Consider the following 13,536-nt stretch of genomic DNA (forward strand, 5'->3'; position numbering starts at 1 on the left):
GGCCCACGTGGCCTAAGGGGTGAGCGGCCGTTTCCCACAAGAAACTCCTGGCACTTTCCTAACTTTCTTCTCGCTCCCAAGGTGATGAATTCTCGTCACTGGTTCATCGCCCTCCCCGCGTGGCTCCGTCCTGGGTGCTCCCCGTGGGGGCTCTATTCTGGATGCCGCCGTCACCGGCAATGGTCTGGGGCGCAGTCCACATGCTTCCCCCCAGCCGGCTGCTCCCACGCCGGGGCCCTGTGTCGGCTGGCTCTTACGGAGCACCAAACACCCCCCTGCAAGGTGAGGTGCGTTCACGACACGGATCTGGCAATCCAGGAGACCCCGGTGCTCCCCACATTCTCGGGAGGACCCGACCCGGAAGGAACCGCCCGCACCGGTGGGGAGGGAACTCCAGATGTGCGGACCAGTGACGACGGATAGCCGCACACCCGGGGCCACGTCAGGGTGAAAGAAAGGGGCCGATGAAAGGGTCTCGGCATTGAAAGCACACAGGCCATCCTGGGCCGGGCGGGAAGGCTCGGTGAGGGTGTGGGGTCTGAGCAGGCTGACAGATGGGAATGATCTGGAAGGATAAAGCCGAGTGGGAGGGCTTTCAGCGTGAGGGGGGGCGGTCTGCACAAAGGTCCAGAGACAGAAAAGCACAGGGGATATTCCAGGGGCTGCGAGGAGCCGGCCGGGGACACAAAAGGTATTCACTCCTTCTTTTCTGCAGCATCGTCTAATTAAGCCAAAGGGCAGGGCCCGGGGGGCGGGGGCAGGAGCGGTCACCCACGCAGCTGCCTCTGCACTTCGTCCTGGGGCCCAATTATTCCCTCTGAAGCTGCTCTGAATGGCGACCTCGCCGGGCGAGGCCAGAGGAGAGAGCTCCGAGGAGCCGGGGTCTGGTGGCTTTGCCGCGGCAGGCTGGGCCACCACCGCGAGCCCCGTCCTGTGTTGGCTTCACGTCTGTTTCCTCGGCCTCTGAGGCCCTGTGAGAGCTTCCGAGAGGCTGTCGTCCCCCACAAGGGGACGGGTGCTGACCTCTGGAGGAACTCAACACTTCCAACGGCCCTCGTGTGACACCGGTGAGGGTGCCGTCCCGTGACTCCGGAGCGAGGGCTGTGGGGCGGGCTCTGCCCTGGGCAGGAGGTGCTGACAGGGTCCGGGGCACCGGGCCCTCGGGAGGCTGCCCGCCACGCACGGGGGGCCCCGCTCCGCCTTGCTGCCTGGTGTGGAGAACATCTGGGATCTGCAGACGTGCCCAGAAAACCCCCGGACACAGAGGCAGGGAGGCCACCGTCTGGAAGCACGGGACCTGAGGCCAGAAGACGACGGCTTCAAGCAGCCGAGAATCTGAGGTTTGGTCCCAGTTTCCCCTCGCGTCTCGGTGTCAACGTTTGGGGCCACTGAACTCAGGGTTTTCATTCCTCTTGAACGTGGGAGAGGGTGGCAGCACCGAGGAGGGGAGACGGTCCCGAAACACGGAAACAGGGTAGACGTCCCTTCCAACCGGTTATTTGGTGTCATGAACCTGTATTTTGTTTCCCCTACTCAGGAAATCTTGGTTTCTGGTTAGAGCATAAGATTTTCGGATTTGTGGAAGGTGCGATCCTAGGAATACTCCTTTTTGGTTATTCTTCTGGTTCACCGTCTTCACAAAGAATGAAAGGGATAAAATGCTGTATTTACACAACAAATCCAAATGTTTAACTTTACTTAGAGAAGTTCAGTCCAGCTACGTTTGGTGCCGACTGCCTGTGCGGGTTTATCACCCAAACTCCTTAAACTGATTTCTGTCGAATGCCACGAGGTCAGTCCAAGTTTAAAGCTGTGTTTCGTGTTCACATTCTTCACACCCTGTACGGAATTACACGTGTTAAAACCTTGGCCTGACTGCTGATAGATTCACCTCTGACTCTTCCATTTCCTGTTTCCCGAATACTTGTGTGTAGGGGCACACACACCTACACCCAGATGCTTTTCCCTGGTTGCTTTATTTTCAAAAATTGAAGAAAATTTTTTTAATGTTTATTTATTTTTGAGAGAGAGAGAGAGAGAGAAAGGGAGAAAGACAGAGCACGAGCAGGGGAGGGGCAGAGACACAGAATCCAAAGCCGGCTCCAGGCTCTGAGCTGTCAGCACAGAGCCTGACATGGGGCTCAAACCCACGAACTGTGAGATCATGACCTGAGCCAAAGCCGGATGCTCAACCGACTGAGCCACCCAGGTGCCCCTATTTTCAAATTTTAAATTAAAAATGTTTTGGGGGCGCCTGGGTGGCTCAGTCGGTTGAGCGTCCGACTTTGGCTCAGGTCATGATCTCACGGCTCGTGAATTCCATTCCCGCATCGGACTCTGTGCTATTAGCTCAGAGCCTGGCACCTGCTTCAGATTCTGTGTCTCCCTCTCTCTCTCTCTGCCCTTCCTCCGTTCATGCTCTCTCTCTCTCTCTCTCTCTCAAAAATAAACAAACATTAAAAAATGTTTTACATTTTCTTTAAGAAAGGCAGACGGCCAGCAGCATGTTGTTCGGGCGTGTTTCGAGTCTTGGAACTGCACTGCCCCACGTGCTCCTGCAAATAGACCTTAGAGCTCGTCTGGAGGTCCCCACAGGGGGCACAGCCACTCGTGTGCCTTGGACTCTTCATGTGCAGCTTCAGGAGGGACGCACGTGGAATGGTGAGGGAGGAAAGGGACGCCTGCCTCCGCAGCCAGATCGGCCGGGTCAACCTTGGTGATCCACGGGGTGGCCGATGTCGCGGCCCAGGCGCCCTCACGTCTTTATTTTTTACAGCCAAAACTCTTGAGTGAATACTTTTCCCACCAGTCACCTTCCTAACTGGAGACCATTTGTGTGAATAGGTCGTCCTTCCTTCCTAACAGAGAAGATTCCATTCTTAATTATCAGCAATTCTCCCAAAGCAGAGAACCCCGATGGAGACGGAAATATTTTGAGCAACGAAGTTTAAGAATGACTAATTCGACGGAGAAGAGAAACCCAGTTATGTAGCTTTTCCGACGTAAGAGAGGACGTTGTTACCGTTAGCTTCCGTAGGAAATGGCTGTGATGCTGCCCAGACTTCAGCCAGGGTGGGAGGAGGGGAGCGGAGGGGCCTCGGTTGGAGGGGAGTGATGCTCCCTGCCCCCTGGCAGGACAGGCAGCCGAACCCGCAGGACTCTCGCCTCCGGGGGCTCTGCTGGCCGAGTAGTTTTCCTCTCGTGATCTTGAATGTTCCTCGTTTGACATTTGGAGATGACAGTCATCTGCCTGAGTCTCCTGGGTCTGATCGTGCATCTGCTGTTTGCAAAGCTCTCCCTGCTCGTAAACACACATCCTGTGTGCCTCTGAAGGCTCCAGTTAGCCTTCCCCGCCCCGCCCCCTGTGTAACTTCTTACCTTCCTCGTCGTCGGTGTGTGTGTGTGTGTGTGTGTGTGTGTGTGTGTGTGTAAGAGCCGGGCTCGGCGACTTTTGACAGGCGCATGCACTGCACTGCACCTAATGCCCTCAGTGCGGGGCACGCTCCCTAAGGCCACCAAGGGCTTGGTCCCCTCGTGGCCAACACCAGCCTCCCGGTGCGGGCTCCGCTCAGCGCGCACCAGGCCGTTCCCAGGACAGACTTCCCACAGGCGGAGAGCCTGGCTCTGGTGGGAAAACGGCTTCCCAGAGCCGCCCCAGGCCTCTTCCCCCGCATCCACACACCGTCCCTCCTGGAGGGGAGGCAGGGAGGCATCGGGAGACCAGCCTCTCAGCTCTGGGCCTGCTGCTCTTCATGGTGGGGTCTCTCTCCCGCACCTGCCGTCTGCCTCCCGCACCTGCCCTCCGCCTCCCGCACCTGCCCTCCGCCTCCCGCACCTGCCCTCCGCCTCCCGCACCTGCCCTCCGCCTCCCACACCTGCCCTCCGCCTCCTGCACCTGCCCTCCGCCTCCTGCACCTGCCCTCCGCCTCCTGCACCTGCCCTCCGGAATGCCTTCCCCACCTCCTGCCATTTTGGTCTAGATCCCTGTTAAGTCCATCCTGCACACACCCCTTTCCTCTCGCAAGCTTCTGCTGGCGCCCACCTCACTCAGGGTAGCTCGGCATCCTCTCTGAGGACCCGGGCGGCGCATCTCCGGGCACATGTGGCCCCGAGCACGACAGACCGCTCCCTGACGGAGGGCCCGCCACGCTGGCGTGTGGGGCGTGAGGCGGCCGGGGGGAGGGCAGTCCCCTTGGACCAGTCCACCCCGCGCTGGCTCGTAGCTGAGGGAGGACTTGATCCCTCTCCGGTCCGGGAAGATGAGCGGAGAAGCCCTTCACAGAGGCCAGTGGGACCCTCTCTTCGCACCTGCGCGTCCTCTAACCGACTTCACGAAATGTGCTGAGGCTTACAGAAATCTGCACCTCGCCAGACGCACATGCTTTGTCTGCAGATCGGGTGTCTTAGGTTTTGGTTGAGACAATGTGCCCGCTTGGGGCGCCTAGGGGCTCAGCCGGTCGAGCATCGGACTTCGGCTCAGGCCATGATCTTGTGGTTCGTGAGTTCGAGCCCCGCGTTGGGCTCTGTGCTGGCAGCGAGGAACCTGCTTTGGATCCTCTGCCCCCACCCCTGCTTGTGCGCTCTGTCTCTCAAAAATAAATAACATTAAAAAAATAAAAAAGGAAAGAAACTGTGCACCTGTGTGAATCGGGGCCTGGAGGAGGGGGCAGCCCGTGCACAGGAACGTGTGATGAATACACATCTGGAAAGGGAGGGATGCACCAGAAGCGGGCGGTTTAGCCGGGCCCACGGCCACCAGCAGACCTGTATCGGCGCCTACGATCACAAAGAGCTTCCCCTCCATAGAACTGAGATGCATTTGTACTTCCGTGACCTTCTCTGACCTTCAACAGCCCCGTGAGGAGCATACAGCTCCTTCTAGCCCATTCTGTGGGTGAGGTGCCAAGAGGTACGAGGCCAGAGAAATGGAAGCATTGTGGTCTCTATTTTCCATGTTCAAATATTGGGAAGAAGAGATTTTTAACACGGGGGGGTGGGCCGTGAACCACGGGAGTGGGAGGGCACGCTGCACGCAGCTCCCCCCACCCCTCTGGGGCTGCCCTCGACACAGGGAGGCTGGCCTGGCCCCCTGAGGACACACGTGTCCCCAGAGTAAGCTCGTGGGCACTGCCCCTGTCTCCAGTGTGGTCACTAAGGATGACCCCTGCTCTACAGGCCTGAACCTGTGCGGTCTGTCAGCACAGTGACGGGGACACCCCCCCGGGCCCGGCTCGTTCTCTCTCGAGGACGTGCTCCCCCATCCGTCCGTGCATCCGGCCTTCATGAGCCTGACCTCAGCGTCATGACTTGTGGCCTTGTCACTACGATTGCTTCCTGTGGTTTTAGGACAAACTCCTTGTCTAGGAGAAGTCGGGAACCGAGCAGAGAAGTGAGTTTGACCACTCCTGAAGCCCCCGGGCACCTCACACCACGAAGAGAGGGGCAGGGGCTCTGGAAGCTTCTGCCCTGTCCTGCGAGCGAGTGCTCCCTGGCCCCAGGACCTACTCCGTGCCGCGGGAGTACTTGCCTGGGGCCTCAGTGCTACAAATCGTCCTCACCTGGCCCTTCCACCGCCAGCCACAGGACCTGGGACAGGGCACAGCTCGCCTGACGCGGACTTTCCCGACGTGGCCGCACAGAGTGACCTGGGGGTCCCGTGTGGCTTTCAGAGCACCTCCGTGGGCACTGCCGGGTGACTGGCCAGTGGCCGGTGGCCGACGGGGGATGACCGGGGAGCCTCCCAAGCGCGCAGGGGGCCCCTGCCGTGCGGAAGCACGCTCTCTGACAGGAAGCCGCGTTCAAGCAGATCGGAGGTGCTGTCAGCAGCCGCCGCCCAGACCGGCCCTCGCTCGGCAGCCACGCAAGGAGCCACGCAAGGACACGCACCCTCCCCTGCAGGCCTCCGAGGCACACCCTTCCGTGGCGGCCGCGGACGGAACAACAGCACCCAGCAGGTCCGCGGTGGCCGGGCAGGAACGGGACGCGGCAGAGGCGAAGCTAACGCTCCCCGCCCCTCCCTCGTCCTTCCTTCCTTAAGAGACAGTTATCCAAGTACACCCAGATCGACCACCAGGCTACAAGCATGAAAATAAAACACAGCAACACAGTTACGAGAGGAAGCCGTGGAACCCAGGCCCCGGGACCCCCAGCATCAGCCAGCCCGAGCCTTCGTCTTCCAGCATCTCCCTGAGTGGTCTGTCATTTTCAATTAAGTCTGATCTAATTATTATCGTTTGATCAAGGGAGGTGGCTTGCTGCGTTAGGACAGCAACATGCCTCACTTTTGTGTTTAGATATGTTTTTGGCAATCTTTCCAGCCTTCCGCCTCCTCTAGATTTATTTCCAAATCTCAGGAGCTATTTTTGAGGAAACGCGTCGCACAGAAACTGGAGAATGGGCACGTAGCCGCGGCTTGTGGGAACTGCATATTTGAAAATTTAAGACCGAAGAGAAAAATGCACTACAAAGTCACGCCTTACTGAACCATGTTCAGACCCGGAGTGGAAAGTATGTAGAAGATCTAAGCCGAGCTCGTCGGCCCGCGTACCGATCGTTTGAAATCGAGTGCACATACAAGTAGACGCACGTTCTCGAAATGCTCAGGACGGACAGATTTCTTTGCTCTCGGCAGGGCAGAAGCCTGTGGGTTTTCCTAGGTCTGTGGCGTGGCTGTGTCGGGAGGCAGGTGACATTTGGTGCTTTTGGGAAACAATACAGCACCTGCGGTGAAGCCTGGGCCTGTTCCTGGGGCTGTGGAGCACGGCACGCCGGGACAAGGCCTCACCCTCCCACCGCACGAAACGCCAACTCAGTACGTACAGAGCTTCTGGAGAATTCTACCTACAGACACAGGTGTAGATAGCTGCTTCCTGCAAGGGCAAACTTCGCAAAACTCCAATTCTCAGGCTTGACTGATTGGGAAAAATGTGAGGTCTTTAACACGATTTTAGGGAACTCGCCCATTTCTGAAGCAGGATAGATTTCACCTGCTGGGACGTCGCAAAAAAAAGTTATACTGATGTGAAAACTTAAACACAGAGCCAAGACAAGCCATTCTAAGAGACATCGTGGACCGAACAGGCGACTTTAGGAGCTCGTGGTGGGGACCAGGCAAACCTCAGGGGACTCACTGTTGTCTACTTGAATCGGAAAACGCTTCTCTAGCTGGTGAGTGCCGATTACGAAAGATTAAACCGCCGTGGAAAAAGAAAGACCCCCCAATTCAAAGCCCGGGAGAAGACATCACACCCCCTCTGTGAGCGCCTGGCTCTCCCTTGTCCAGAGGTGGGAAGTTAGGACGCGTCCGGGCCACGGGCCCCTCAGCCTGAGCGGAGGGAGCCCCCCGACAGCAGCGGCCACAACACAGCTCATGTCACACTCCCATAACCACCCGCGAGTGGGATGCGCCCCCGGGGCCGTGTCCAGGCCGCCCACACCCAAATGCACTCTTGCCTCTGGCTCCAAAGGCCTCCAAGTAACAAGGAAACCTGGGTGTTGTGAAATAAACCATCAAAAGAGGCTTGCGGGAAACTCCGCCGGGGTCCGTGCCCTCGAGTGGGGTGGGAGCGCGGGCCGGTGGGCTGCCGAACTGGCTGCTCCAAGGTGATCAGAGCCTCAGAGAAATGGATGCGACACTCAAAGACGCTCAGAGGGAAAAAGCCGGGGAACGTCTACTAATCACCTAACGACTTCTCTCTGCACAGTGTTGCCCAAGTGCCTTCCACGGAAACAGGACACCCACGTGAGGAGGGGCCCCAGCGCCGTGGGTTCCACCTCCTTCCACGTGAACCGGGCGCTGCTACCCTGAGTGACCACGTGTCGTGAGTGGGTGCACAGGCATTCCCGCCATGTATACGTTACATGTTGACAGGCCAACGTGGGGAAAGAAAGAACAAAAGTAAAGAAATTACCTTTCCAGATAACAAAGCACAGACTTAATCCAAACATACTATGGTTTCCACATCGAGAAGAAGAAGTAACATCTACTAAAACAACCGGGAAAAGTTTGGTGACCATTAAAAAAATGACCTTCCCAAACAGATTTCAGTTACTCTGGAAGTTCTTCCAAAGTTTGAGGCAATTAAAGTTTGACAGATTGTTTGGTAAGACTGATCTCTTGGTAAGTGTTGAAGCGTGAGAGTCTATCACGAAAGATTTGATTTTCCAATGGGTAAAGCAAACAAAAATCTCACCCCATACACATCCGTAAACTAAGCTTTAAGATGCTGACTCCGTCTACGAAATAGTTCTATTCCGAGGAAGAAAAGGAAAAATGTTTAAACGTGTCTGCATTAGGATCTAATAATGCAAAGTACTCACTGTTTGAAACAGTGTGAAGAAAAGCCCACTGATGATTCGGGAACACTCCACGAACACACTGTAACCCAAAGCCCCGAATCATGAGTTATGAGCGCACAGGTCTCTGCACGGACCGCCAGCAGCCTGGGAGGGCAGACAGCACAAGGGTGAGTTGTGAGGGCTCACGGGGACCACGGCTGCGTGGGGGCCTTCCCGCTCCAGGTATCTTGCAACGAGGCCACTGCCGTGTCGTGTAACTGGGGACACACGGATTCTCCTCTCGGGCTCTCCGGGAAGAAGAAATCCCAGTCCAGAGGCCACCAGTGCCTCGGCTGGAGCAGACCCCCCGAACCCCATCCTTCACCGCCGGCCGAAGGCTCCCTGTGTTCTGACGAGGACACCGACTCCGTCCATCGGAAGGGTCACGTCACCCTGTGTTCTGACGAGGACACCGACTCCGTCCGTCGGAAGGGTCATGTCATATGCCAACGCTGATAAAACTTGCTACGTTGCCACCCGCCACTCCTCATTCCCAGGTCAGCTACTTCTAACCTCACGCACACTTTCTTCCGGAAAAATTATAGCAATGATTATTTTCATCGTCCCCAAGAGATAAGGTATGATATCAAATCGCTCGGTTTTCCTCGTCCAGTGATGGGACTTAGGGGAGGTTTATCCAAACCTCCCTTCCACTGTAGGGTTAACCGCGTGCAGAAGGCCAACGATGCAAAAATAAGAAAGCATCAAAGCAGCTTTTCCTGAAATCGTTTTATGTTTGCGATACTTTGGACAACTTCTCAGACAGACGTTTGCGTTCAAAGGGGGTCTCAGGGGTCGCTCTAGAAAACCCAGGTTTAGTGCGGACGCATTAATGAGCTAACTCTTGCCTCATTTACAAATGTAAACCCCCTCTATTGGTAGCTATGCTTTTCAGAGCTGGTGATACATGAGTCAGCTAAATCTAGAGGGAAAAGTCGTGAAACCCCATCCCCGTGTGCTGAGTCCTGCCCTGCTAACCACAAACCACAACAACACAGCTGCTCAAACAGCAGCACCTTCTCCCCGGCGAACAGGCCACTTCGGGACGATGTCCACGTTTACTCAGAGCCCTTCCCTAAAACGTATACTGGCGCGGCAACAAAACCAAGCCCATCAGAAAATCTTTACAATAATTTCATTTCCAAATTTCCCTAGATCACATTTTTAAAGGAAAAGTTTTTTCCCCTTTTTATTAATCTGGATTGAAGAAAAGTACACATTTCATTTATTGTCTGGATTACAGATTCTTATTAAACAAACCAGAGCTCATTATAAAATCAATATCAACTTAACCACCATGTCCCCAGGAGGAACAACAAAAAGGTCACTCCAAGAAATTCAAACAATTTTCCTGCTGGAAGGGCATGATTTTAATTACAGATACTATTAATTAGAGCTGTCACCGGCAAGATTTTTTTTCTGTTAATTATCGGAAACTCAGTTCTCAGTGTGCAATTTCAACCTGCGTTTTTGCCAAACTTAGTCATTTCTGCATGCAAGCCCAACCTTTCCATTCTATCAATATTTTATATTTGAATTTCAAAGTGTATCAAAGGATGCCGTGCTTTCTAAAAATCCACCCCTGTGTGATCTCCTGTCTCTTGCACACAGAACAGAACTGGTGTGATAATTTATTTATGTCCCGGCACAGACCTGGCCATCCTACACCGATGGTCCTGCTCAATAGAATTTCTGGATAAATTCTTACTAGTTTATGTGACATTTTTTCCTAGGCTTCTTCTTCAAACGTGGTTTTTCTTTTGCTTTGAAGCAGAGCCGTGCGCTGGGGCTGAAATGTCACCTCCCACACATTTGAAGTTGCCATTTCTTTATAAGAGACTATCATGCTGACCAGCCTTGTGACCTCCTCCAGAAAACCGGAGCGTTTCTCCCCCGTTCGGGGACAACACCAAGAATTTTGAAATGGTGGTGGGGCGGGGTGGGGGGGGAGGTGGGAAGCTATCTCCTGGTCTCTTTTAAGCATAGTGATTTTAGAAACTCATCCCAGCTCCTTCCGTGGGCCAGCGTCAGGGCAGCCCAAGGAGCAAAATCAGGCAGCGCAGGCCAGTCCTAGAGGGCACCCAGGGGGCCAGCTTGGGCGGGGGAGGGTGGTTCTAGAAAGAGCAGGAGAGCCCCCCGTATGACTGTCATGACAGGAGAGTAACATTCAACTTATACACGATTGTAAATATGATGCCTCGTACAGAAGACAGACATATTCCACAGCACAATCATGTCACTAGACAAAACAAAGCATCTCGTCCAGTGGGAGGGAATCTTCCACAAATACATATTGAATGAATTTTTAAAAGGATGATTAAATGTTTTACCTTCCCAAATGGGAAAATATACTTAGAGTTAAATACCATTTTACGTTAAAAGGAATCCAACGCCCCAACTAGTTCCTACCGTGGGCTCGTATGCTGTTACAACCGAAGGCACATTTTCATTACAGGACATTACTGAATATGAAGCGTAATGCTACGGCACGTCCAAACATTCTGTGAATTTTCTACCAGCCCGTGTGGTCTGAACCTGCCTTCCTGACATTCTCTTTGGCTTCTGACTTGTCTCCAGGTGGGTCTGGGACGTCCCGTGTTACCCGCGGGAGGCCGCCCCCCTGGCTCTCAAGGGGACGTCTTTGGTTTACTTCCCACTTATCGGCATTAGATTTCACTTTATCCAAATAATAGCAGAGGGCAGCAACGGTTCAGGTCAAAGGATCCTTTCATATGAGACCCCGAGAAGTCGACAATTTAAGAGACGTCTTCAAAAACCCACACAGCCAACGTATCTCGCAACTTTGGCATTTTTTCATTAATAGTGGCCAAACTAAGAAAGACAAAGAAAGATACATAATTCATGTTTCTTACTTCTTCCACATTTCCATTGAGCAACCTGCTTTCACAGCTAACTGAGACCAGCCGAGAACAGAGTAAGATTAACACAAAGCAGTGAAACTGTGGTTACAAGGGACTGATGTGAACGCTAGTGAGGAGTTTCCAACCGTCCTCCTAAAAGAACCCAAACTATGGGTGAGGGAGCCGCTGGGCGTGGGGAAGGGCCTCAGGCAGCTAACTGATCTGTGTGTCCAGTGGGTGAACGGAGCCCCTACCTGGTAGGCGGCCGTGGCGTCCGGGCCTGGGTGGTCCCCTGGTCCCGACAGCTTGTCCTGCAGCCTGGCGCGGGAGGTGTGGCGGAGGCAGTAGATGGCACCGGAGGCCAGGAGGACCCCCACCATGGCCACGACGGAGACCAGCGTGAGCACAATGAACGGGGTCGAGTCCCCTTGCTTTGCGCGGCGTGGAGGGAGCTTTAGTTTGCTTTTCTGCAGGACAGGAGAGAAGGAGTGTGTTAGTGGCCAGCAAACAGGACCTCCTGGAAACCACCCTTTCCCAGCGGATCCAAAACGTGACAGCTCAGCGCAGCGGGGTGTGGGCCCTGCCCCAGCGGGAGGGCCTTCCAGAGCAGCACCCCCAAGCAAGGAGGGAAGTTATGTCTAATTCGCATCTTAAGGATTGCAGCGTTTTCAAAAGGAAACTCAGAGGCATCACTTTTATTCTTAAAACCACCGATTTTCATAACGTAAGGACGTGAACTCTTTGGCCCGCATCCCTTGTCCAGACAAGGGTGAGAGAAATAGTTTATCCAGAGCACGCACCACAAATGTTTCGGGGGGGGGGGGGTCCTGGGGCACAGAGACGTCAAACAACCCTACAGCGCACAGCAGAAAAGAGGGGCAGGATCTCTGAAAGTTTCACCTCAACCTCCCTGGAGACACAGCAGGGGCGGTGCCTGCGAGGACACTTGGCGAGGCATCCCCACCGACCTGGGACCCTCCGTGCGCGCCCGCGGGACACAGACCCGCCACCGCGCGCCTCACGCTTTTCCTGGGAAGGAGCTGCGGGGCGCTGGGGAGGCCAGGGTCCAGGAGGCCGCCTCCCGGCGGTGTGGAAAATGGGGAGACAAAGCATCAGAGTCCCACTGTCTGGGGGGCAGGCTTTGGGCGCATCTCTCCGGAGTCCCCTCCGGGCTCAAGGAGCGTGGTGCTCGCGGGGCTGCCTCGCCCTCAGTCAGGTGCGGTGGCCGCGGTGAGAAGCGGCTCCGGCCAGCACGCCCCCCACCACCACCCGGGCAATGAATGGAAACGCATGCCCCCGCCTCGGTCCCGGTTGCTACAAGATGAGAACAATTAGCAAACTCCTTTCCACCACCTAATTTCGCGTGGTAACAAAATGGATTTTTCCCCATGAATGCCTGGCCGGCCTATTCATTATCTCTCTTCTATTAGTAATTTTCTGCTCCGTATTCAGCCTCCCACCTCCTCATTTCCTCCCGTCTCCGAGTGTACACAGGGCCTCTTATGTCAGGCCGGGCCATTTTTATCTTGTAATCATAAAGGCCACCAAAGCAATTATCGCCGGTCTTGACTGGAAAAGCTGGTCATTAATTAGCCTCCTTTTGCCTTCGGTGCCGCGGATTAGCTGGTGCCGGGACTGAGTTAATGGAAACGCGGGTTAAATGAGAAAAGACGCCGAATTTTCTTGCCTGGACGCCCGGCTCCGAGGAGGACGGCGAGGCTGGCAACCGGCGGGGAGGCACACGGAGGGTGGGGAGGGCGGGGAGGGGGCCGGGGAGGGGGGAGCGCGCAGGGGGAGGGACCCGGAGGGGCAGGGGCGCAGGAGGGGCGCGCGAGGGGCCGGAGCGGCGGTCCCGCGGTCTCCTCTCCCCCCACCCCCCCCCTCCCCGGCGCGGACCCCTCCCCTCCGTCCCGCTCGCCCCTCCCTCCGCGCCGGCACCGCTGCCTCCGGGAGGCTCTCGCTCCTGGAGCAGCGGACCCACCCCCGCCGCCCGCGCTCCCTCCGCACCCCTGTCCCCGCCCCGCGCGCGGGGCGAGAGCCGCAGCCCCATAAATAAACCGGAGGACCCCACCCGGCGCGGCGCGGCCCAGCGGGGCGGGAGGGACCGCGACCTCCCCGGCGCGGCGCGCAGGTCAGCGCCCCTGGGCGCCCGCGAGGCTCCGGGCCGGGGTCTCCGTCCCCTGAATGCGTCCCGCGGCTGGGGCGGCCTCCCCCTCGCGGCGGCCCCTCCGCCCCCGAAAGAGGCCTTGCCCGCATCTCGGTGGGGGGCGTTCCCAGGAGGACCGCTCGCTCCCCCCGCGCCCCCCGCGGGACCGCCTCGCCTTGGCAGACCGAGCCG

General features: G+C 56.2%; 1 protein-coding gene across 4 annotated transcripts in view; it reads right to left on the reverse strand.

The window, feature by feature from the left end:
• The window catches only part of PTPRN2 (protein tyrosine phosphatase receptor type N2), an 814,681-nt gene that overhangs the window by 92,354 nt on the left and 708,791 nt on the right, over nt 1-13,536 (reverse strand). For all 4 annotated transcript variants that reach the window (XM_053898672.1, XM_053898673.1, XM_053898671.1 and 1 more), the window contains one exon: nt 11,453-11,665. In XM_053898672.1, coding sequence (XP_053754647.1) covers nt 11,453-11,665 — 213 coding nt within the window. The remainder of the gene's footprint in view (nt 1-11,452; nt 11,666-13,536) is intronic.

Source organism: Panthera pardus, unplaced genomic scaffold (genome assembly GCF_024362965.1).
Source record: "Panthera pardus isolate Hobbes unplaced genomic scaffold, ASM2436296v1 HiC_scaffold_9, whole genome shotgun sequence".
NCBI lineage: Eukaryota > Metazoa > Chordata > Mammalia > Carnivora > Felidae > Panthera > Panthera pardus.